Source organism: Diceros bicornis, chromosome X (genome assembly GCF_020826845.1).
Source record: "Diceros bicornis minor isolate mBicDic1 chromosome X, mDicBic1.mat.cur, whole genome shotgun sequence".
Classification (NCBI taxonomy): Eukaryota; Metazoa; Chordata; class Mammalia; order Perissodactyla; family Rhinocerotidae; genus Diceros; species Diceros bicornis.
Window position 1 is genome coordinate 77,997,665 of NC_080781.1, and position 26,181 is coordinate 78,023,845.

At 38.7% G+C, this 26,181-nt stretch overlaps 1 protein-coding gene across 3 annotated transcripts in view; it reads right to left on the reverse strand.

Moving 5' to 3' along the window:
- POF1B (POF1B actin binding protein) overlaps positions 1-8,796 on the reverse strand; it is a 94,593-nt gene extending 85,797 nt beyond the window's left edge. For 2 of the 3 annotated variants that reach the window (XM_058536281.1, XM_058536279.1), the window contains exons 1-2: positions 8,757-8,796; positions 8,312-8,635 (exon numbers count right to left, since the gene is read on the reverse strand). In XM_058536281.1, the coding sequence (XP_058392264.1) occupies positions 8,312-8,611 (300 nt within the window). In that variant the 5' untranslated portion in view covers positions 8,612-8,635; positions 8,757-8,796. Of the gene's footprint in view, positions 1-8,311; positions 8,661-8,756 lie in introns of those variants that run through there. The other variant, XM_058536280.1, reaches the window with a different exon arrangement.
- Between the last annotated feature and the right edge of the window lie 17,385 nt (positions 8,797-26,181).

Sequence of the window (26,181 nt, forward strand, 5' to 3'; positions counted from 1 at the left end):
AAGAAACATGTAAACTATAACGATCTATCTTTATTTTATTTTATTTTTTTTTGTGAGGAAGATCAGCCCTGAGCTAACATCCATGCCAATCCTCCTCTTTTTGCTGAGGAAGACCGGCTCTGAGCTAACATCCACTGCCAATCCTCCTCCTTTTTTCCCCCAAAGCCCCAGTAGATAGTGGTATGTCATAGTTTCACATCCCTCTTGTTGCTGTGTGTGGGACGCAGCCTCAGCATGGCCAGAGAAGCAGTGCGTCGGTGCGCACCCGGGATCCAAACCCAGGCCACCAGCAGCAGAGCGCGCGCACTTAACCGCTAAGCCACCGGGCCGGCCCTAACGATCTCTCTTTAGATGAAAAAACACTTCCTCAATTTAGGATAAAATCTGTGATTCTGTTCTCATGTGAAGAAAGCAATAGAATGTACTAGAATGTAGTAGTAATAGAGCTCCTTCCCTGCATCTCTTCCCTCCAATGGAAATCCCTCATTTAAGAGACTCATTCCTGGATTCTTTTTCTTCTTTTCCTGAAGGAAATTAGGAGAGAAAATAAAAGTACAGTCACGTGTTCCTTAAAGATGGGGATGCATTCTGAGAAATGTGTGGTTAGGTGATTTCATTGCTGTGCAAACATTATAAAGTATACCTATACAAATTTAGATGGTATAGCCTACTACACACCTAGGCTATATGGTATAGCTTATTGCTCCTAGGCTACAAACCTGTACAGCATGTTATTGTCCTGAATACTGTAGGCAATTGTAACACAATGGTAAGTATTGTCTATCTAAACATAGGAAAGGTACAGTAAAAATACTGTATAAAAGATAAAAAATGGTGCACCTGTATAGGGCACTTACCATGAATGGAGCTTGCAGGACTGGAAGTTGCTCTGTAAGTCAGTGAGTGAGTGGTGAGTGAATGTGAAGGCCTAGGACATTCTATACACTACTCAAGACTTTATAAACACTGTACACTTAGGCTACAGTAAATTTATTAAAAATATATTTCTTTCTTTAATAATTAACCTTAGCTTACTGTAACTTTTTTACTTGATAAACTTTTAATTATTTTTAATTTTTTGACTTTTTTGTAATAACACTTGGCTTAAAACACAAACACATTGTACAGTGGTACAAAAATATGCTCTTTCTTTATATCCCTATTCTATAAACTTTCCTCTATTTTTAAATTTTTTTATTTTTTTTACTTTTCAGACTTTTTGTTAAAAACTGAGACACAAACACACACATTAGCCTAGGCCTACACAGAGTCAAGATCATCAAAATCACTGTCTTCCACCTCCACACCTTGTCCCACTAGAAGGTCTTTAGGGGCAATAACACTCATGGAGCTCTCATCTCCTATGATAACAATGCCTTCTTCTGGAATATCTCCTGAAGGACCTGCCTGAGGTCATATTCAGAAATGTGTCCATGGTGGTTTGTTTGGTTTGTTTCTGTTTTTCATCATAGATTTGCCTGTAAGCAGATAATACATCATAAACATTCCTCTTTATTAATGAAAACTTTTCAGTGTTGTGGTCTATGATTTCAAACTTTTTAAGGAGATTGCTGAGGTCTGCAAAAGCTTCTGCTAAACTCTTCACTGTGAATCTTCTTGGAGGTTCTTATTCTCCTGCAGCTTCCTTTTCTCTGGCCTCTTTTTCAGCTGTGTGTTCCTGTTCCAGTTCCAACAACTCCTCATTAGTCAGTTCCTCAGAACCAACCCTAGGAGCTCCTCAACGTCATCCTCATCCAAGCCCAGTTTAAAGTTGTTTACCATCTCAACCCATAGCCTTGTTGCTTTTTGCAATCTCCTCATCCTTGGCAAATTCCTTGAAATTATGAATGAACTCCTTGAGTGTCTTCTTCCGGATGCCATTCATACAGTCCTTGGTGACATCACCCAAATCCCAAGCAAAGTTCTTGATGCAGTCATAGATGTTACAATGCTTCCAGAATGACATCAGTGTCTTCTCAGTTTCTTTCTCAGTTGCAGCAATAGCCTAGGCAAAGATTCTCCTCAGGTAGTAAGCCTTAAAAGCTGCGTTAACTCTTCGATCCATTGGTTGGATCAAGGAGGTGGTGCTTGGAGGGAGAAACACCACTTGATATTGGGATGAAGATCATCAACAAAAAGAGGATATCCTGGACCATTATCAACAACAAGCAAAATCTTGAAAGGTATATTATTCTCCAAACAGTGCTTCTCCATTTCTCTGGCATAGCAATGAAGGAGGGCATCTTGGAAGAGGAGCTGGGTCATCCATGACTTCTTATTGCTCCTGTAGTACACTGACAGTGTGTGCTTATTGATATGCTTGAAAGCCTTAGGTTTCTCACTGTGCCAGACCACAAAGGGTTTCAATTCATAGCCTGTATCATTGCCCCCAAGGAATACTGTTATCCTGTCTTTAAAAGCCTTGAAACCTGGCATTGACTTGGCCTCCTTATGGATGCAAGTCCTTTTAGGCATTCCTTTCCAGAAAAGGGAAGTTTCATCCATATTGACTATTTGCTCTGGCAAGTAATTTCCCTCCACTATCAGCTTATCTAGAGTTTCCAAAAATTCTTCAGCTGCCTTCACATCAGCACTTGCAGACTTACCATTCACTTTCACGTTATGTAATGAATAATGATTCTTGAATTGTTGAAACCACCCACAACTAGCAGTAATGCAACATCATAATTGAGTCCAATCTTTTCTTACAACATTGCAAACAAACTTTTTGCTTTGGCCATGATTGCCGTGGTGCTGAGAGGGATACACTTTTGTGTCTGGTCTTCAATCCAGGTCATTAGAAGTTTCTCCATGCCTGATATAGGCCCTTCTCGAATTTTTGTTAGTCTCATTGCCTTCAGTGAAGCAGATCCTTTAACAGGTTCTGTCATATTGTTCCTGTTCTTCAAGATTGTAGCTGTGGTGGAATGGGATATGCCTCATTGGAGAGCAATAACCATCACTGACTTTCCACCTTTGTAGTCCTTAATCATTTTTAATTTTGTTTCCAGGTCAATCACTCAGCATGGCCTCTTACTGGCAACGTTAGCACTGGATTTTGTATGCTTAAGGGCCATGATGAATAAAACAACATGAGATTAAATCAAGCACAAGAGAAAATGATGCAATCAAGAGATGCAGTAAACATTAGATGTATAAGCCTGCTGCCAGTGTAATATGGCATACTGTTTTACAGTACACTTTTTTTATAAGTAGAAAGAGTACACTCTAAAATAACGATAAAAAGTATAGTATAGTAAATACATAAACCAGTAACATAGTCGTTTATTATAATTATCAAGTATTATGTACTTCACCTAATTGTATGTGCTGTACTTTTATATGACTGGCAATGCAGTAGGTTTGTTTACACCAGCATGACCATAAACACATGAGTAATGCATTGCAGTATGACATTACAATGGGTACGACATCACTAGGTGATAGGAATTTTTCAACTCCATTATAATCTTATGGGACCACTATCATGTATGCTGTCTGTCATTGACTGAAATGTTGTTATGTGGTGCATGACTATATACAGTCTTTTTACGGTACCTGCTTTCTATCTTTAAAAACTAGAAGTATATGCACCATTGGAAGTTTAAAAAGGATCACTATTGAGATAGCAGCTGGTGTAAAGAAAAAATTAGCTCAAATATACTTGTTTAGAAAGGTTTTCACTTTTTTTTTTGGTGAGGAAGATTGGCCCTGAGCTAACTTCTGTTGCAATCTTCCTCTTTTTTCCTTGAGGGAGATTGTCTCTGAGCTAACATCTGTGCCAATCTTCCTTTACCTTGTATGTGGGATGCCGCCACAGCATGGCTTGATGAGCAGTGTGTAGGTCCTCGCTTGGGATCCAAACCCATGAACCCCAGGCCGCCAAAGTGGAGCATGCAAACCTAACCACTGTGCTACAAGGCTGGCCTTGAAAGGTTTGCACTTTTTTTTTTTTTTTTACTGAGGAAGATTAGCCCTGAGCTAACATCTGTTGCCAAGCCTCCTCTTTTTGCTGAGGAAGATTGGCCCTGGGGCATGCCCATCTTCCTCTACTTTATATGTGGGACGCCTGCCACAGCATGGCTTGATAAGCAGTGTGTACGTATGTCCATGCCCAGGATCCGAACCTTCGAACCCTGGGCCGCCAAAGCAGAGCACACGAACTTAACCACTATGCCACTGGCCGGCCCCAGGTTTTCACTTTTAAATGGGGTTTAAGAGCACGGCAAATCTCCCAGTTGTCTTATCATGAACGTCAAGAAAAGAAATTTGGTTCACAACAGTTGAAAAAGACAAGTTCACCTCTCATCCTTTTGCCTCGCCCCCCCACTTTGCCACACACATACATAATGACAGCTTGTGAGTGCCATTGACTGAAAACAGGCCCAGCAATTTATCAGACTTCCCTTAAACAAGAGACAAATGGCATGGGCATTTTCACCCTGCAATTAGTTGCACTCACAATTTCTATAGTTTCATTTAACTTTAAGCACAAAAAGGATGACCAAAACTGAAAACATGGGCCTCTTTATCCAATGACCTCATTTCTTTTTCAGGCAACCTACTTCCCTGAACAATCATTCACTTTAGTGACCACACCCTTGAACAACAGTTTATCAGAGCAACACACCCCTCCCCACAGAACAGGAAAATTTTCTAATAGTGTATAGAAATACTGGCATGGTAAGGGAGCTATCCACAATCTTTGTACCAAAGCAAAAGAAAAAAAAATAATGTAAACAAAGATAAGCCCAGGCTGAATAATTATTGAGAGCAGAGGCCATTCACAAACATACGTTCTCCTCTGGGCTGCTCTCTAGAGTTAAATTTGGTTGCAAGTTTCAAATTCAAAAGAATGGTAACCCATATAACACATACATTAAGAGATCTCTTTTTGCACCAAAAATTGTTTTATTCAATAAAATATTAATGGCCAAAGCACAAAATAATATTTAAAAACGAAATATAGTCATATGGGACACCTACAGACTAGGTCCTGTTTATCTGTCCTCAATGTGGACTCTCCCCAGATAAGCAAATTGTATTTATCCAGATAATCAGGGTGCTTCCTACATAATAGACACTTAATAGATGTGTGTTCAATGAGTCACTGGTATTAAAAAATATTTTTTTTTGATTCATTTCTCTCTCACACAACAGAGCTCCTCTGTATACATGGAAAATATCTCGACCTTCATGAAAAGCTAAATTAATGGAAGGGAAAAATATATGTCCAATGAATAATTCACATCAATGTTGTTCATTAAGGCAGTATTTCATTTTGAGTTAATGATGGTAGGTTAATATTTAACCTTTTTATAAGGTTGAGCTGTAAGGATTCTTGTTTTCTTTTGTTTTATGTAGTTTCTAGAATTCCATTTATTTACAAGACTGCATTCAGTTCTAAAATGCATCTATCACCTTGATTACACCTATGTTTGATTTTACTTGTTCATATGGATAAATCTACTAATTTTAATTCTGCTATCAATTTAGACAATTTCACCAGCAACTGATTTATACATTAGATTTTCTCTGAGAAACACTCTATCAATCAGACAAGATAATAATCGAGAGAATCATAGAATATATCTAATCAATTATAGACAAGAAATAAAGCAACATTATATCTGGAAAAACTTAAAATATGTTTATGTCTATAAACACCATTTTAGTGCATAAGAAGGAAATAGAGGAAAAACATGTACTAAAAAGCCAGAGATGGAAAATACTAAAGCGCTGCAAAAACATTTGGTTAGATCTAAAATGTCTACTACATAAGCTAAAATTAAGATTCAGGAAGCAAAGCAAAGTGACATCAATTTTGGTTTCTCAAAGGGAACATATTTCACTACTGGCAATTATATATATTTTTTAAATCTTATGAATTCTCTGAAAGTCATCCAAACACCAAAGTGCTAAAAACAATTAAAGTAAAAGTTTAATTGAATTCATGATGGCAAACAATTGATTATAACACCCCTTTTCCTAGCTGCCGTGGTCACAAACTCTAGCATCAGAGTAATTGCTGCATACCAACTCAAAATGTCTCTGAAACATGGCATGTTAAGGGCAGATTTTAGTAAAACATAAAACAAACCCCCCAAAAAAGAGTTTTGAGTAATATGTACTGCTTGCTTGCACTTGGCACGGTACATAGTAAAGTTGCCCCCACATCTTACCCATTTTGTTAGCATGAAGGTAATTTCAGATCAAATCTAGGCCCAACTGTACCAAATGCTATCCTATTAATAAACAGGGAAAAAGGAAAATAAAATAGAAGAGTTTTCTAGTCACATTATTTGTGGCAGCTATCTAAAAGCTTTTTTGCCAAATTATCTTTTGGTGGATTTGTGAATGAATGCTCTTTGATATCTAACTCAGTTTGAAATTTTATAGCCTAATTTTCTCTCTTCTTGTTTCACTTAGGAAATGAAGCTCCTTCTTATTTTTTTCCTTTACCACATATCTAGAATCTCATCTCCTTCATCCTCACCCAGCCCTTACTTTTCTTTCTCTTCAATTATAAATAACTTCAGACTTCACAGCACCCTCCATTCCAATCTCTTATCCCAGTTTTTGTGGCCATACTTTCTATCCCTAAGGTTCTTTACAAACTCCTCTATGGGCAACTACTTTTCAGGATGTAGATAGTCTTGTAAGGGTCACTTTAGCAAATATCAGGTAGAAAGAAGGAAAGTCTTACAAAAGCTCGACTAGCTTGGTCCTGGGATTATCAAAAAGGAAAGTTAAACTAAGGAGTGTACAATAAAGTCTGATCCTAAAAATTGTTCTGTAGTCAATATTTATAATTTGTCAAATTTCACCTTTTAAATTTTTATCTATTTATCTTTCTTTTACTAGTAAGTTGACAAGAAAAGAGATTAACGTGTTTAAACAACTATAACAGATAGGGTGATTCTAGCATTCCTATGATACTGGTAACTTATTTTTGACCTTTGCTTTGTTTTTGGACTACTAAGGAACATAGGTGACAGCCACTATGTTGTTCATTAACATCCTAATACTGAATATTGGAATTTACATGTGCATTATTGTTATCACTTATGCAAACTAGTGTTTTTTGACCTTTATATTTTTATTTCCTTTGACTTCAATACAGGTGGAATTTTTCTCAACTAGGAAATTGCTAACAGCAAATCCTGGACTTTTTCTTCATATTTTTCCCTCAAATTAAGCTAGGAGAGAAATAAAAGAGTAAAATTCTGGCCTGTGTAGTCATTGGGTTATCTATATCTTAAAACAATTCTTTTAAAAATAGTTTTATTATATACTTTAGAAATGTTGCTTCATATCCTACTTTAAATTGTGGATTTGGGGAAAATAATCCATATTATTCCAGATTGATATAATCATGCAACATAGGATAATATCATCCCAATTGTTTTTTGAGCTCTCAAATTGTATCTTGAAAACAAAATTTCAGTTTGGATGGAAGTTTCCAGAAAGCTTCAAGATATGCAAATTTAATGTAAAGAGAGTCAAAGAATAAAAACAGACATAGAGCTTTCAATTTTATATAGTTTTGCAATTTTCCTTTCCATTCGTTGGCAACATTATTAGCACAGATACTGATGCTAAAATAATGCCTTTAAAAACAAATTTATTTCATTTTAAAGGGTGTCTTAGAATTCCACCTTTTTTAGCTTTCATATAACAATTGCTTGTGTCTTGCCTTCCTCAATCCTATATCCACTCTTTCAATACTCCTTATACCGATATTCATAAAATATTCACCTTGGATGTAGAAGAACCAATGTGACATTTTCAGAAGAAACACATATGACAATTCAAACAGACATTTGTGCCTATCACTCATCCTGGAGCAGCATACTATTTGCTGAACACAAATAATTGCTCGTCACTCCATATATACCATTGTCCCTACACCACCATATTTAATACAAAAAACTTGTTTACTTCTGACATGAAGTGACTCCGTGCTATCTTATTCTATAAAAATTATTGTATTCAATTTGAGGATTGCTTTGCAGTAGGGGCAAAAGAATACCTCGGATCAGATTTTCCAATCAAATCCAACAAAAAATGAGCCATCCTATGCTCTAGTTAGATTATGAAAATCATTGGAACTGGTAAACAAACAATCACAGGAACTAGTAAGTGAAATAACAGCCAAGCGATGGAATTTGGGTGACTGTACATCGCACATATAGCTGCAATCCACCAAGAGATAACATCCTGTAGAACAGGGGCAAAGAAGCAGAAAGAAAAGAAATGAGATTAAAGATTTCCCCTCTCTACTAGCCTGGCATAGCTGTCTTTGTGGTACCTGAGAATTGTCGCTCCAAACCAAATTTTGATAGGAGGAGGCAGTTTTGAGAGGGGAGAGCACTTCCCGTGAGTCGATGGGGTCCAAGGCCTGAAGCACCTTGTTCATGGGCCCACTGTAGGTCCTCACTCGCTCATACACTACATTTGTTTCTGGAGGCTGCTGGACTTGGCTTGACTGATGGTAGTAGTGGTAATGCTGGGGCTGGCCCTGCAGCACCTCTGGGGGCTGCTGAGTCCCACAGTTGCTGCTGCTTGTCTCACTCCAATAGCTTGAGCTCATCATCTTCTCAGTGGTCATCAAGGTACTCCCCAGATGCTCTCCCTAAGGAACAGAGAGAGAGATCATGAAAGAAAGGGGTAGGAAGGCAGGCAGGCAGGCATACGCAGAAGCAATTTATCCACCACCTCTGCCTATGGTGGTGGCAGGGAGAGACGAGACTTACCTGAACAGCACAGGAGCAGGTCTGGCAGCTGCAGAGGAAGCAGCAAAGTATTTGAGCACGAATGGAAAGTGAGCCACCCTGTGAGATTGCTCCAGGAAATGGTACTGACACGCCCTTGAGGGGCGGATTCACAGGGCAGGTTTACCTGCCAGGAAAGGCTCTGCTTTGCCACGGAGATAGCTACAAAGCTACAGAGTAGGTAAGGGAGTTTGGAAAGAGAGAAATGTGGAATTTCAGGGCTGAGGCCAGAGCTCCCAAGTCCACAGACTTGGAGATTCACTTTAACTGTAAATAGGCAGACAAAGACATGCCCATGCCAAAACTCACTAGAGAAATAAAGTCACAAAAGTCACGTGAAAGTGGCTTTTCCATGGATCTTAAGCTTAGCAAACGTAGTTACAAGCATGAATATTATCATTCCAGCGTCCTAGACCAAAATACAGGTATTAGCCTAGGGACACACTAATTTTCACAGATAAATTTGCATTCTTTGCAAAACCCAGCTGGTAATTGCAGTTAAGGGAGATTGCTATGGGGTCTACTTCAAGCAACTCTCTCTAATGTATGGGCCTGTTTATCTTGCTCTAGGCCTGGTATGGCTTTCTAACATACATTGAAGTAGATTTGTCTAAATGGTTGAATCACTGTCTATACATGGGGGATTTTTCAAAAACAACTAACCCTTCCACAAATGCTTTGCATTTTAGCATTTATGTCTATTGTTTTGCATTTTTACAAAGAAATGTACCCTGATTTTATTTGTGCTCTAGGAGACACTAAGTTTGATTGCCTTTTTAAAGTCTAGTTGTTAAGGAAGCTGCAAGTCCTGAGAGGTGCCTTACCTGATATAATGAGATTTAAACATGCTTAGCACTTATATTTATTACTACTTAAAATTAAAATCATAATGCCTACTTATCCATCAGTATTTGCCTTACAAGATACTTCAGCACCACTGAACTCTAGAATATTCACTGAGAGTGTCTTCAGAAAAGGGGTGTCTTCCTGGTATATACATACACCGTAGAACCTAGCACACCATCACCATTCTGGAGAGGAAGAGAATGCCATCAAGCTGCCTAGCCAGATTTTGTCTGCTGCGTGAAAAAAGGTAGTGATTTACTGGTCACTTGCTATGACCAGGTGCTATGCAAAGAGCTTTACATGGATTATCTGTCATCCTCATAACTTTATGAGGGTTTATAGGTGAGAAACTGAGGCACAGACACAGACAGGTTGAAAAACTTCCCAAAGTTAAACAACCAGTAAATGGTGGGTCTGGGGTTTGAACATAGGGAAACTCATTTTAGAGTCGAAGCTCTTATCTACTATATTATACTACTAGATAAATTTTTAAATTATGTGCTGCATCTGGCCATCTAGTAAACCTTCTAGGTGGAAAAATAAAAAAAAACGGTTTTGAACTGCTAGCTTGTAAGTGACTTTAAAAGGAATCTGAATTTTTTATGGGAGAGAGGTGTGCAAAATGCTGAAAACAGACCTTAAAAACTCTTTAAAATAATTTACTGTGTATTTATATTTATATTTGTGTGCTGTGTGCAGAGCTTTCAAATCTAATCCTTGTTCATTTTAATGCTGTTCCTCAAGAATCGATGAAAATTTGATTAGAAACACATGACCTGCCAAACAGCCTGGCAAAATATCAGATCAATAACTTGTCAATATCATCATCAGTATCATTTTGAATAAGCTTTATGTGTGAACAGGGAATGGGTGTTAAGTGGGGTCGTCCAGTCAGCTCTGATTATTAAAATCTGAATTTAAAACACACAGAAACACATACACGCAGTGCTGTTAATATCTGCAGCCAAGAACTGACTTAGTAAATAAAGTAAGACACCAAGATGATGAATAAAAATTCCTTAATTCATAAAATGGTGACCATACCTGCCATTCACATTTCTTGAATATGTGGTATTTTGAGGCAGGTGTCTTGATGCAGTTGGGCAAAAATTATTGTGTAAAACTGACACCCTCATCCAATGCCTGAGACTCATCCACCACTGTTTCTCATCTCTGGGTAAGAGAGAAGGAGAGTTGAAGCTCAGGGATAGTTTATAAGAAATGAGATTAGGCACTATCTGGCAGACACACCACATCTAACTCTGAAGCAGATGTTGACCACCCTTGTTCACCTCAGAGAGGTTTATCAATCATTCTCACCAAAGTTTCTGCTCCTTCTCTGAGAATTCATTTGTGCATTCAATGATATGTACCTCCAATTGTTTTATTTCTCCTTTATGCAGTAGATGTTAATACGCACCTATTTTTAATTAATAAATACTTCTAAACATATTTGACTGTTTAATAATGGTACTTGCTTTGTTTTCTACTTGAAAACTCAAGGGTTTGACACTCTGTATTCTGCAAGCTTCAAGATTTTGGTGGATGGGATAGTAAGAGTTGATTCCTTATTCTCAGCTCCAGACTTGTTCGGAGAATCCTTAACTATATTTCTGGTAGTTATTTTATTTAACTTAGTAATACAGATATTGTGTGTTTAGTACTGAAAAAACTCACTATGATGATAGATTTGATTTCCCGTTAGAACTGATATCCCCTTAGAAGCTAATTCAGTTCTAACAGACTTAAAAAAATCTTTATTGTTTCTGATTATAAAAATAACTCATTCTTTAAAAATTCAAATAACTAAAGACATGAATAAAGTAGAAAATGAAATTTCCCATATTGATGGTGGGAGTAAGGGATGAAGTAAAGATCAAGAATATCTGTTGTATACATTGTTGGTAATTAAAAAAAAACACAATGATTTACATTTTGACCGACTTGTTTTGAAGACCATCTGAAAAAGTTTTGATTTTGTCTACCTTATAAAATTGTTATTAGGATCAAATGTGAAAGTGCCTAATTGCAATACACTCTCCAGATATAAGATTTTTAAATATATTATACACAGATGGTGTGGTATGATTTCTGTGAAATAGTAAGCTTTGAAAAGCAAATATGAATGTCCCAGCAGGCTATAGTCCTGTTTTTTTAATTTTTTTTTTTTGTGAGGAAGATCAGCCCTGAGCTAACATCAGTGCTAATCCTCCTCTTTTTGCTGAGGAAGACCAGCTCTGAGCTAACATCTATTGCCAATCCTCCTCCTTTTTTTCCCCCAAAGCCCCAGTAGATAGTTGTATGTCATAGTTGCACATCCTTCTAGTTGCTGTATGTGGGACGCGGCCTCAGCATGGCCGGAGAAGCAGTGCATCAGTGCGTGCCCGGGATCTGAACCCGGGCCGCCAGTAGCGGAACGCACACATTTAACCGCTAAGCCACAGGGCCGGCCCCAGGCCTGGTTTTTGAAAAGCTTATCTACCTAAAACTATTAAGGTAAGACATAAGTAATTAATTTATCAAAATTCATGTACAGAACTATCTTAGAATATTAAACAATATAAGTAAGAATAAATTTAACACCAAATGAATATCATCAGCATCAGCATTTGAGTTTTTATGTGTATAACTAATCCTGTACTCCACTTCCTGTTTTATGGGGATGACACTCAAATCTGTCTCTAGCCCTGGCCCACTGATTGAGGTTAATGGTGTAATGACAAAGGATAGAGAGTTAAAGAGAAGTTACTCAAGTCTTTTTACTTAGGCCTTCTGTATGACCAAGGAGAAGTATGTTCATATGGAAAGGGTCAACAAGCATTGGTCAGAGGGAGTGGAAGTCCACAGGAGTGAGATGATTATATGAAAGCACCTATGTTTTACTAAATGGATCCCAGTCACTTGACCCAGCAGAACTTCATTCCAGCCTTCTGACAGAACTTAAATTTGAGCTTGCTTAACTGCTGTTGGGAAACTTTAGACTGGCCAATGTTTCAGAATATCAGATATGAAAAAATATTGTCTTGATTTTAAAAAATGAATGGCAAAGTTTACAAACTGAACAGTTTAGTATGACATCAATTCAAATCAAAAGTCTATATCAGATTATCAGATATCTGATGATACACATACTTAGAAAAGAGATAAGTATCTTTGAAAGACCTTTGGTATCCCTTATCCTGGTTTCTGAATCTCTGTCCTTAAGTGAATTTTAACCGTGGTGTGATTTTGCTCAGAACTAACTAATTCCAATGTACCAAGAGCCACACTAGAGAAAATCAGACCTGGATACTGGACAAAGTAAATAACCCTTTGGTATGATTTGAATGCAGTTGAACAGGTACCAAGCCTCCATGATTCTGACAGATCCCCAGGGATGCCTAAACTTTTCAGTAAAAAAGATTACTTAAGAGCAGCGTTTCTCAAAGTGTGACCTGAATAACACTAGTTCACAGTGTGTTATACCTAAAAAAGTGTTTTGCGACCGAATGAGTTCAAGAAATACTTGGTTAAATATAATTTGAGAAGTGGCTTTATTGACATAATTCTTATAGCCTTTTATAAGCTAATGTACACTGTGATCTTCTAAATGGGTCAATGATGCGTAGAGTTTTTCAAGTTTTGTTGGTGATGGAATACATTGTGTGTGGAAGAACTTCAGTGACTTGCGTCCTTCAGATTTTTTTTCTTCTTTACGCTTTTCCCCTCCTATGCTTTAAACTAAACTCACAAAGTAAGTGGGAATTCAGATCTAGTTTATAATTTTACCAATATGAAAACATACCAAAGGCCATTTTGATCAGCTACATGACTATACCAGTGATACTTGAAGTGAGGTCCCTGAACCAGAAGCATCAGCTTCAGCTGGAAAATTTTTAGAAATGCAAATTCTTGGGCCCCACCCCAGATCTACTGAGTCAGAAACTCTGAGGGTGGGGCCCAGCAATCTGTTTAACAAGCCCACCTGGTGATTCTGATGCACACTAAAGTTTGAAAATCCCTGAATTATATCAGTATGTTGGGGGCAGGTTTGGACAAAAGAGGAAGATGGTAGTGCCAGAGAGATGAGACTTCCAATGTATTGGGTAAAAAATTGTAAGCAGCTCAGGAATGAGTGATTAAAAGTCTACGAAGTAGAGATGAGCTACAACACTGGGTAAGAGTCAAACTGTTATACATATACGGAGAAGTTAGGATGAGAATGAGCTACAGTACAGTACATTAATTATAGTTATTTAAAGTATTCTGATATTAAGAATAAAATATTTTTATTTTTATAAAAGGAGAATATTGGAGTATACCAGAAGGATATATAGTGGAGTATTGATGAGTGTAGCTTTGCAGTCAGACAGACCTGGATTTAAATTTCGTCTCTACCACATATTAGTTCTATGGCCTGGCAAATCATGTTACTTCGCTGAACTTCTGTTTTCTCAATGAAATACATAATAGCCCCTAGCAAAGGGTTTGTTGTGTAGATTAGATAAAATGTGTGTAAAGTGTTTAGTGTCTGGTACCTAGTAGCTACACAATAAATGACAGTTCTTAACATTATGCTCTAGATTTGGCTTTGGATAAAGGAAGAAAGGGCTTGCCATGGCTTTACAGATAGAAATCTGCCTATCGTAGAAAGTGTCATAGGAGGCAGCCTGACTTGTGAAAGGGGAAAACAACAGAAGTGGAGAAATGTCAGATGACATAGTCACAGAGAATTCTCAATCAACAAAAAGGAGAAGGTAGAATAAAGCTTGATTGTAAGGCAGTCATTTATAATTTAAAGAGCTTGGCTAGGATGAAAGAGCTTAGTTAGAAGGTAAGGTACTGTGATGTCTGTTCTAGGTATCTGTGTTGTAATGTAGAGAAATTATAAGGAGGAATTTTACTGCAAAATAATTATTTACAATATATGTACAAAAGTACTCAAAGCAAACAGCAGACAGGAAATAATAAACATAAAACTGAAATCAATGAGAAAAAGAATAGAGACAATCAATAAAACCAAAAGATGGTTCTTTGAAAAGAAAATCCACAAAATTGATAATCCTCTAACAAGATAGACAAAGGAAAAAGAAAGTACAAATAACCCAAATCATGAATGAATGAGGAGATATCACTACTGACTCCACAGACATTAATAGGATAATGAAGTATCCTATGAACAATTCTATGCACATACATTCTCCAACTTAGATGAAATGGACCAATTCCTTTAAAACCACAAACTACAAGGGAGAAGTCAGGATGGTGGAGTTCAGGGGGACTCTGAACTCACCTCCTCCTGCGGACACAGCCAATTTAAACTACTTTTGGAAAAATTACCCTTGAGAGAGAACTGAAAACTGGATAAGAGGAACCCCTGCAAACAACAATCCTAATTGAGGTGGAAGAGGCAGAAATTCCCGTCTGGAGAGAAAAAATGCCACCTTCACAAGCCACAATGCTTCATGGCCACCCAGGAGCGACCCAAAGATCCACAGCCTTCCCTGGAGGAGCAGGGGACCTGAGCCGGGGATCGTGACCGCTATAGGCATTTTTTTGGACCCAGCACAACTGAGACAAGTGCCATAATATCTGGCTTTGCTTGCTACTTACAACATTGGGGAGTACCCCCAGAAAAGCTGGTTCACAAGGAAATGAAAGCTGACTCTTAAAGGGCCCATGCACAAATTCACCTGTTTCAGAGAGCAACCTAAAATCACCAGAAAGAAGGGTGCACAGTCCTTTGGTGAGTGCATCTCAGTGAGAGGTAAGACCTCTCCAGGGACTGGGACATTGCTGGCAACCATTGTTTTGACCTGGTGTGGGCATGCTGACACAGACGCTGGCAGGCACCATTGGAGTTCTCCCTGTGGCCTGCTAGCCCAGGGTCTGCTCCACCCACTAGAGCACCGATTTAATCTAGCACAGCCACTGCAGGCAGCCCACCCTAGCGACTGTCCCTACCCAACAACAAGCCCTTGGGCAACTTGTGGGCCTGCTAAGCAAGCGGCCTGGATTCTCTGCAGCCTGGTGAGTGGGTCCACCTCTGTGGCATAGGGCGTGCACAAGGAGCTAGTGGAGAGTGTGGGGGCAGAGGTGGAGCATGTGATGCTCCTGCCTTGGAGAGCCGGAATCCACTTCAGGAGGTCAGGGCGTGTGCATGGGGCAGGAATGTGTTGACTGCGTGTGTGGACCTGTGGGTGGTGGGGCTTTTCAGCTGCAGAAGTCTTGTGATTCTCTAAGAGCCACATAGGGGATTGGCCCCACATTCCAACTGAAGCAATTGGGTGTTCCTGTGCCTGAGGTGAGCCCAACCCAGCTGCAACCCTCAGAGAGCTGACAAGAGATTTAAAGGCCAGAGGCTTATAGCAATTGTAAGCCCCTGAGCCTAACAACCAGCCACACTGGAGGTCTACTCACTTAATAGAAAAACTGCAACAGGAATGTGCTATGAGATCTTGCAGCCAATGGTGCTGGGGTTCCCCAAACCTGATGAAGAGACTGAAGGGCCCACAACAACTACACACTGCTGACCATTACAACCAGCCAGCCAGGGGGACAGCTCAGCATCCCTGGGCACCTACGGGAAGAGCAACCACACCACAACAGAAGGACACACGTAGCCCAGACAGGGGTCACTCCTGAAACATTATGAACTGGTGATGAGAGGGAAGCACACTGCTGGACCTCGTAAGGCATCACTTATATAAGGTCACCTATCCAAGATCAGGAGACATAGTTCAACTACCTAACACTTAGACACAAGCACAAGGAAAGAGGCAAAATGAGGAGGCAAAGGAATACATTCCAAGTAAGGGAACAGAACAAAACCCCAGAAAAGGAACTAAGTGAAACAGAAATGAGCAACCTACCCGACAGAGAGTTCAAACAAAGAGTGTTAAAGATGCTCACTGATCTTGGGAGAAGAATGGATGAACTCAGTGAGAACGTCAACAGAGAAATGGAAGATGTGAAAAAGAACCAATCAGAAATGAAGAATACAACACTGGAAATGAAAAATTCACTAGAGGGACTCAAAAGCAGAGTAGAGGAAACAGAAGAACAGATCTGTGAGCTGGATGAAAGACTAGAAGAAATCACCCAAGCTGAACAGGTAAAAGAAAAAAGAATTAAAAAGTGAGGACAGTCTAAGGGACCTCTGGGACAATATCAAGCATACTAACATCCGTGTTATAGGTGTCCCAGAAGGAGAAGAGCAAGACAATGGGGCAGAGAATCTATTTGAAGAAACAATAGCTGAAAACTTCCCTAACCTAAGGAAGGAAACAGACATCCAGGTACAGCAAGCACAGAGAGCACCAAAAAATATAAACTCAAAGAGGCCCACACCAACACACGTCACAATTAAAATGCCCAGAATTAAAGATAAAGAGAGAATCCTAAAAGCTACAAGAGAAAGACAAAAAGTTACATACAAAGGAAACCCCATAAGGCTATCAGCTGACTTCTCAGCAGAAACCTTACAGGCTAGAAGACAGTGGCACCAAATATTTAAAGTGCTAAAAGGAAAAAACCTACAGCCAAGAATACTCTACCCAGCAAGGTTATCATTCAAAATTGAAGGAGAGAGAAAAATTTTCCCAGACAAGCAAAAATTAAAGCAGTTTGTCACCAAGAAACCAGTCCTACAAGAAATGCTAGAGGGACTTATTTAAGGAGGAAAGAGAAGACCATAAATAGGAAAAATTATCTATTTCCATGATAAGAGGGTAATGGATACAAATGCACAAAAAAGATGTTAGATATGATATCAAAAACATAAAATGTGAGAGGAAAGGAGTTAAAGAGTAGAGCTTTCAGATAGAGGTCAAACTAAAGAGACACTCAACTTAATATAGATTGCTATATGCATAGGTTACTGTATATGAAACCCGTGGTCATCATAAACCAGAAACCTATAATAAATACACAAAAAACTAAGAGAAAGGAACCCAAACATAATGCTAAAGAAAGCCATCAAACCACAATGGAAGAGAGCAAGAGAAGAAGAAAGGAACAGAGAAGAACTACTAAAACACCAAGATAAAAAGTTAAAAAAATGGCTGAAAGTACATGCTTATCAATAGCTACTTTAAACATCAATGGACTGAATGCGCCAATTAAAAGGCATAGGGTGGCGGATTGGATAAAAAAACAAGACCCATATATATGCTGCATACAAGAGACACACTTGAGACGTAAAGACACTCGCAAACTGAAAGTTAAGGGATGGAGAAAGATACCCCATGCAAATGGCAATGAAAAGAAAGCTGGGGTAGCAATACACATATTAGGCAAAATGGACTTTATTTATTTATTTTTTTTAGAATTTTTATTAGAAATTTTTCCAGTTTTATTGAAGCATAATTGACAGATAAAATAATATTTATATATATATTTTTTAATTTTTTGTTTATTGCAGTAACATTGGTTTATAACATTGTATAAATTTCAGGTGTACATCATTATACATCTATTTCTGCATAGATTACACCATGTTCACCACCAAAATACTAATTACAATCCATCACCACACACATGTGCTGAATTATCCCTTTCACCATCCTCCCTCCCCCCTTCCCCTCTGGTAACCACCAGTACAATCTCTGTCTCTGTGTGTTTGTTTATTGTTGTTATTATCTACTACTTAATGAAGGAAATCATATGGTATTTGACCTTCTCCCTCTGACTTATTTCACTTTGCATAATACCCTCAATGTCCATCCATGTTGTCACAAATGGCTGGATTTCATCATTTCTTATGGCTGAGTACTATTCCATTGTGTATATATACCACATCTTCTTTACCCATTCATTCCTTAATGGGCACTTAGGTTGCTTCCAAGTCTTGGCTATTATGAACAACGCTGCAATGAACAAAGGGGTGCATGTATCTTTACACATTGGTGTTTTCATGTCCTTTGGATAAATACCCAGCAGTGGAATAGCTGGATCATATGGTAACTATATTTAATTTTTTCAGGAATCTCCATGCCGTTTTCCATAGTGGCCGCACCAGTTTGCACTCCCACCCACAGTGTATGAGAGTTCCCTTCTCTCCACATCCTCTTCAACACATGTTGTTTCCTGTCTTGTTAATTATAGCCATTCTGACGGGCGTGAGGTGATATCTCCTTGTAGTTTTGATTTGCATTTCCCTGATGGTTAATGATTTTGAACATCTTTTCATGTGTCCGTTGGCCATCTGTATATCTTCTTTGGAGAAATGTCTGTTCAGGTCTTATGCCCATTTTTTTAATTGGGTTGTTAGTTTTTTGTTGTTGAGATGCATGAATTCTTTATATATTTTGGAGATTAACCCCTTATCAGATGTTTGGTTTGCAAATATCTTCTCCCAATTGTTAGGTTGCCTTTTTGTTTCGTTGATGGTTTCCTTTGCTCTGCAGAAGCTTTTAAGTCTGATGTAGTCACATTTAATTATTTTTTCTATTGTTTCTCTTGCCCTGTCAGACATGGTGCTTGAAAATATGTAGCTAAGACGGATGTTGAAGAGCATACTGCCTATGTTTTCTTCTAGAAGTTTGATAGTTTCAGGTCTTACATTCAAGTCTTTAACTCATTTGGAGTTAATTTTTGTGTATGGTGTAAGGTAAGGGTCTACTTTCATTTTTTTGCATGTGGCTATCCGGTTTTAGCAACACCATTTGTTGAAGAGACTTTCTTTTCTCCATTGTATGTTCTTGACTCCTTTGTCAAAGATTAGCTGTCCATAGATGTGTGGGTTTATTTCTGGGCTTTTGATTCTATTCCATTGATCAGTGTCTGTTTTTGTGCCAGTCCCATGCTGTTTTGGTTACTATAGCTTTGTAGTATATTTTGAAATCAGGGAGTGTGATACCTCCAGCTTTGTTCATTTTTCTCAGGATTCCTTTAGCTATTCGGGGTCCTTTGTTGTTCCATATAAATTTTAGGATTCTTTGTTCTATTTCCGTGAAAAATGTTGTTGGAACTTTGATAGGGATTGCATTGAATCGATAGATTGCTTTAGGAAGTATGGACATTTTAACTATGTTAATTCTTCCAATCCAAGAGCATGGAATATCTTTCCATTTCTTTGTGTCTTCTTCAATTTCTTTCAGCAATGTTTTATAGTTTTCCATGTACAGCTCTTTCACCTCTTTGGTTAAGTTTATTCCTAGGTATTTTATTCCTTTTGTTGCAATTGTAAATGGGTTGGTATTCTTAATTTCTCTTTCTGCTACTTCGTTGTTAGTGTATAGAAATACAACTGATTTTTGTATGTTGATTTTGTATCCTGCAACTTTACTGTATTTGTTTATTACTTCTAAAAGTTTTCTGGTGGATTCTTTAAGGTTTTCTATATATAAAATCATGTCATCTGCAAATAGTGAGAGTTTCACTTCTTCCTTTCCAATTTGGGTCCCTTGTATTTATTTTTCTTGCCTGATTGCTCTGACTAGGACTTCCAGTACTATGTTAATTAGGAGTGATGAGAGTGCGCATCCTTGTGTGGTTCCTGTTCTTAGACGGATAGGTTTCAATTTTTCACCATTGAGGATGATATTAGCTGTGGGTTTGTCATATATGGCCTTTATTATGTTGAGGTACTTTCCTTCTATACCCATTTTATTCAGAGTTTTTATCATAAATGGATGCTGTATCTTGTCAAATGCTTTCTCTGTATCTATTGAGATGATCATGTGATTTTCATTCTTCATTTTATTAATGTGGTGTATTACGTTGATTGATTTGCAGATGTTGAACCATCCCTGCATCCCTGGAATAAATCCCACTTGATCATGGTGTGTACTCTTTTTAATGTATTGTTGTATGCCATTTGCTAGTATTTTGTTGAGGACTTTTGCATCAATGTTCTTCAGTGATATTGGCCTGTAATTTTCTTTTTTTGTGTTGTCCTTGTCTGGTTTTGGTATCAGGGTAATGTCGGCTTCATAGAATGAGTTAGGGGGCTTCCTCCCCTCCTCAATTTTTTGGAAGAGTTTGAGAAGGATAGGTATTAATTCTTCTTTGAATGTTTGGTAGAATTCACCAGGGAAGCCGTCTGGTCCTGGACGTTTATTTTTGGGGAGGTTTTTGATTACTGTTTCGATCTCCTTGCTGATGATTTGTCCATTCAAATTCTCTACTTCTTCTTCATCCAGTTTTGGAAGGTAGCGTGATTCTAAGAATTTATCCATTTCTTCCAGATTGTCGAATTGGTTGGCGTATAGCTTTTCATAGTATTCTCTTATAATCTTTTGTATTTCTGAGGTGTCTGTTGTAATTTCTCCTCTTTCATTTCTGATATTACTTATTTGTGCCTTCTCTCTTTTTTTCTTCGTGAGTCTAGCTAAAGGTTTGTCAATTTTGTTTATCCTTTCAAAGACCCAGCTCTTGGTTTTATTAATTTTTTCTATTGTTTTTTTTAGTCGCTATTTCATTTATTTCTGCTCTGATTTTTATTATTTCCCTTCTTCTACTGATTTTGGGCTTTGTTTGTTCTTCTTTTTCCAGTTCCTTTAGGTGCATTGTTAGATTGTTTATTTGAGATTTTTCTTGTTTGTTGAGATAGGCCTGTATTGCTATAAACTCCCCTCTTAGAACCGCTTTCGCAGTATCCCATAAATTCTTGCATGTCGTATTTTCATTTTCATTTGTCTCCAGGTATTTTTTGATTTCTTCTTTGATTTCTTCATTGACCCAGTCGTTGTTCAGTAGCATTTTGTTTACTCTCCACGTATTTGTGGCTTTTCTGATTTTCTTCCTATAGTTCATTTCTAGTTTCATACCGTTGTGGTCAGAAAAGATGCTTGGTATTATTTCAATCTTCTTAAATTTATGGAGACTTGTTTTGTGGCCTAACATGTGATCAATCCTGGAGAATTTTCCATGTGCATTTGAAAAGATCGTGTATTCTTCAGTTTTTGGATGGAATGCTCTGTATATATCTACTAGATCCCTCTGTCCTAGTGTGTCATTTAAGGCCAATGTTTCCTTATTGATCTTCTGCTTGGATGATCTATCTGTTGGTGTAAGTGGAGTGTTAAAGTCCCCTACTATTATTGTGTTACTGTCTATTTGTGTTTTTATGTCTGTTAATAATTGCTTTATATATTTAGGTGCACCTACATTGGGTGCGTAGATATTTACAAGTGTTATATCCTCTTGTTGGATTGTTCCCTTGATCATTTAGTAATGCCCTTCTTTGTCTCTTTTTACAGTTTTTGTTTTAAAGTCTATTTTGTCTGATACGAGTACTGCTACCCCGGATTTCTTTTCATTAACATTTGCATGGAGTATCTTTTTCTATCCCTTCACATTCAGTTTGTGAGTGTCTTTAGGTCTTAAGTGTGTCTCTTGTATGCAGCATATATGTGGGTTTTGTTGTTTTAACCAGTCAGCCACCCTATGCCTTTTAATTTGAGCATTTAGTCCATTGACGTTTAAAGTAGCCATGATAAGTATGTACTTACTCCCATTTTTTAACTTTTTTCCTCAGTGTTTTAGTAGTCCTTCTCTTTTCCTTTCTCCTTCTATACAGAATTGATGGTCTCTTTAGTTTGACCTCTGTCTGAAAGCTCTACTCTTTATCTCCCCTCCTCCCTCATTTTATGTTTTTGATATTGTATCTAACCTCTTTTTTGTGCATTTGTATCCATTACCCTCTTATCATGGAAATAGAGAATTTTTCCTATTTGTGGTCTTCTCTTTTCCCCTTAAATCAGCCCCTTTAACATTTCTTGTAGCACTAGTTTCTTTCTGACAAACTCCTTTAATTTTTGCTTGTCTGGGAAATTTTTGATCTCTCCTTCCATTTTGAATGATAAGCTTGCTGGGTAGAGTATTCTTGGCTGTAAGTTTTTTCCTTTTAGCACTTTAAATATATCGTGCCACTCTCTTCTAGCCTGTAAGGTTTCTGCTGCGAAGTCAGCTGATAGCCGTATGAGGTTTCCTTTGTATGTAACTTGTCTTTCTCTTGTGGCTTTTAGGATTCTCTCTTTATCTTTAATTCTGGACATTTTGATTATGATGTGCTTTGGTGTGGGCCTCTTTGGGTTTATCTTGTTTGGTGCTCTCTGTGCTTGCTGTACCTGGATGTCTGTTTCCTTCCTTAGGTTAGGGAAGTTTTTATCTATTATTTATTTCTGGAAATAGATTCTCTGCCCCTTTGTCTCGCTCTTCTCCTTCCGGGACACCTGTAACATGGATGTTAGTGTGCTTGATGATGTCCCAGAGGTTCTTTAGACTGTCCTCACTCTTTTTAATTCTTTTCTCTTTTACCTGTTCAGCTTAGGTAATTTCTTCTAGTCTTCCGTCCAGCTCGCAGATCCGTTCTTCTGTATCCTCTACTCTGCTTTTGACTCCCTCTAGTGAATTTTTCATTTCCAGTATTGTATTCTTCATTTCTGATTGGTTCTTTTTCATATCTTCCATTTCTTTGTTGACGTTCTGACTGAGTTCATCTATTCTCCTCCCCAGATCAGTGAGCATCCTTAACACTCTTTGTTTGAACTCTCTGTCATGTAGGTTGCTCATTTCTGTTTCACTTAGTTCCTTTTCTGGGGTTTTATTCTGTTCCCTTACTTGGAATGTATTCCTTTGCCTCCTCATTTTTCCTCTTTCCCTGTGCTTGTGTCTACGTATTAGGTAGGTCAGCTACGTCTCCTGCTCTTGGATAGGTGACGTTATATAATAGATGCCTTAGGAGGCCTTCAGTGTGCTTCCCTCAGTTCTCAATGTTCCAGGGGTGATCCCTATGTGGGCTACGTGTGTCCTTCTGTTGTGGCCTTTATGCTCTCCCTGTAGGCTCCCAGGGAGGCAGAGTTAGGCTCATGGCCAGGTGTTGTAATGCTCAGCTGCTTGTAGTTGTTGTGGGCCCTCAGTCACTTTATCAGGTCTGGGGAGCCCCAACACAGTTGGCTGCAAGTTCTAATAGCACATTTGTGTTGCAGTCTTTCTTTTAAGTGAGTAGGCCCCCAGCACGGCTGGTTTTTAGGCCCAGGGGCTTACAATTCTTATAAGTCTCCAGCCTTTAGGTCTCTTATCAGCTCTCTGAGGATTGCAGCTGGGTGGGGCTGGCCTCAGGCATGGGAGCACCCAATTGTTTCAGGCTTTGGAAGGTGGGGCAAACCCCCTAAGTGGGTCTTTGTGAAGCACAAGTCTTTTGCAGCTGACAAGCCCTGCCACCCACAGGTCCACACACAGTCAACACAGTCCTGCCCCATGTGCGCGCCCCGACCTCCTGAAGTGGACCCAGTCTCTTCATGGTGGGAGCCCCACACACTCCATTACTGCCCCACACTCTCCACCCACTCCTTGTGCATGCCCTCCCCCTCTGAAGTGGGCTCTGTTGCCAGGCTGCAGAGAATCCAGTCACCAATCTATGCAGGCCCACAAGTTGCCTGAGGGCTTGTTGTTGGGTGGGGCCAGTCTCTAGGGTGGGCTGCCTGCCCTGGCTGAGCTGGATTAAATCCGTGCTCTAGCGGGTGGGGCAGACCCTGTGCTAGCAGGCCCCAGGGAATACTCCAATGGCGTCTGTGTCAGCATGCCCACACCAGGCCACAACAATGGCCGCCGCCAATGTCCCAGTCCCTGGAGGAGTCTCACCTCTCACCGAGATGCACTCAGGGCCTATCAGGTGAGTCTCTTTTCACCAAAGCACTGTGCACCTTTCTTTCTGGTGATTTTAGGTTGCTTTCTGAAACGGGTGAGTTTGCCCATGGGCCCTTTAAGAGCCGGTTTTAATTTCTTTGTGAACCAGCTTTTCTGGGGTTACTCCCCAATGATTTAGTAGGAGGCAAAGTCAGATATTATGCCATTCGTCTCGATTGTGCTGGGTCCACAAAATGCCCCCAGCGGCGGCGCTCCCTGGCCCAGGGCCCCGCTCCTCCAAGGAGGCTGCGTACCTTTGGGCTGTTCCCGGGTGTCCGTGAGGCCCTGCGGCTTCTGAAGGTTATGTTTTTTCTCTTCCGAATGGAGTTTCTGCCTCTTCCACCTCAATTAAAATTGTCCTTTGTTGCAGGAGTTCCTCTTATCCAGTTTTCAGTTGTCTCCGAGGTAATTTTTCCACGAGTAGTTGTAAATTGGCTGTGTCCACCGGAGGAGGTGAGTTCAGAGTCTGTTTACGCTGCCATCTTGACTTCTTCCCCAAAATAGACTCTAAAACAAAAACCATAAGAAGAGACAAAGAAGGGCACTACATAATGATCAAGGGAACAATCCAACAAGAGGATATAACACTTGTAAATATCTATGCACCCAACGTAGGAGCACCTAAATATATAAAGCAATTAATAATAGACATAAAAGGAGAATTAGACAGTAACAACACAATAATAGTAGGGGACTTGAACACTCCACTTACACCAAAGATCAATAAGGAAACATTGGCCTTAAATCACACACTACAACAGATGGACCTAGTAGATATATACAGAACATTCCATCAAAAAACTGAAGAAGACATGTTCTTTTCAAATGCACATGGAACATTCTCCAGGACTGATCACATATCAGGCCACAAAACAATTCTCCATAAATTTAAGAAGATTGAAATAATACTGAACATCTTTTCTCACCAGAACGGTATGAAACTAGAAAGCAACTGCAGGAAGAAAATAAGAAAATCCACAAATATGTGGAGATTAAACAAAATGCTACTGAACAACGATTGGGTCAATGAAGAAATCAAAGGAGAGATAAAAAATTACCTGGAGAGAAATGAAAATGAAAATACTACATGCCAGAATTTATGGGATACACAAAAAGCGGTTCTAAGTGGGAAGTTTACAGCAATGCAGGCCTATCTTAACAAGCAAGAAAAATCTCAAATAAACAATCTAACAATGCACCTAAAGGAACTGGAAAGGGAAGAACAAACAAAGCTCCAAATCAGTAGAAGAGACATAATGAAAATCAGAGCAGAAAAAAAAGAAATAGAGACTAAAAAGACAATAGAAAAAATAAATAAAACCAACACCTTGTTCTTTGAAAAGATAAACAAAATTGACAAACTTTTAGCTAGACTCACCAAGAAAAAAAGAGAGAAGGCTCAAATAAATAAATCAGGAATTAAAAAGGTGAAATTACAACAGACACCTCAGAAATAAAGAGGATTATAATAGAATACTATGGAAAGCTACATGCCAACAAATTGGATAAATTAGAAGAAATGGATAAATTCGTAAAATCATACAACCTTCAAAAAGTGAATAAAGAAGAAATAGAGAATTTGAATAGACCAATCACCAGTAAGGAGATCGAAACAGTAATCAAAAACCTCCCCAAAAATAAAAGTCCAGGACCAAATGGCTTCCCTGGTGAATTCAAACATTCAAAGAAGACTTAATACCTATCCTTCTCAAACGCTTCCAAAAAATTAAAGAGGAGAGGGAGCTCCCTAACTCATTCTGTGAAGCTAACATTACTCTGATACCAAAACCAGACAAGGACAACACAAAAAAAAGAAAATTACTGGCCATATCACTGATGAACGTCGATGCAAATATCCTCAATAAAATACTAGCAAATCGCATACAACAATACATTAAAAAGATTATACACCATGATCAAGTGGGATTTATTCCAGGGATGCAGGGAT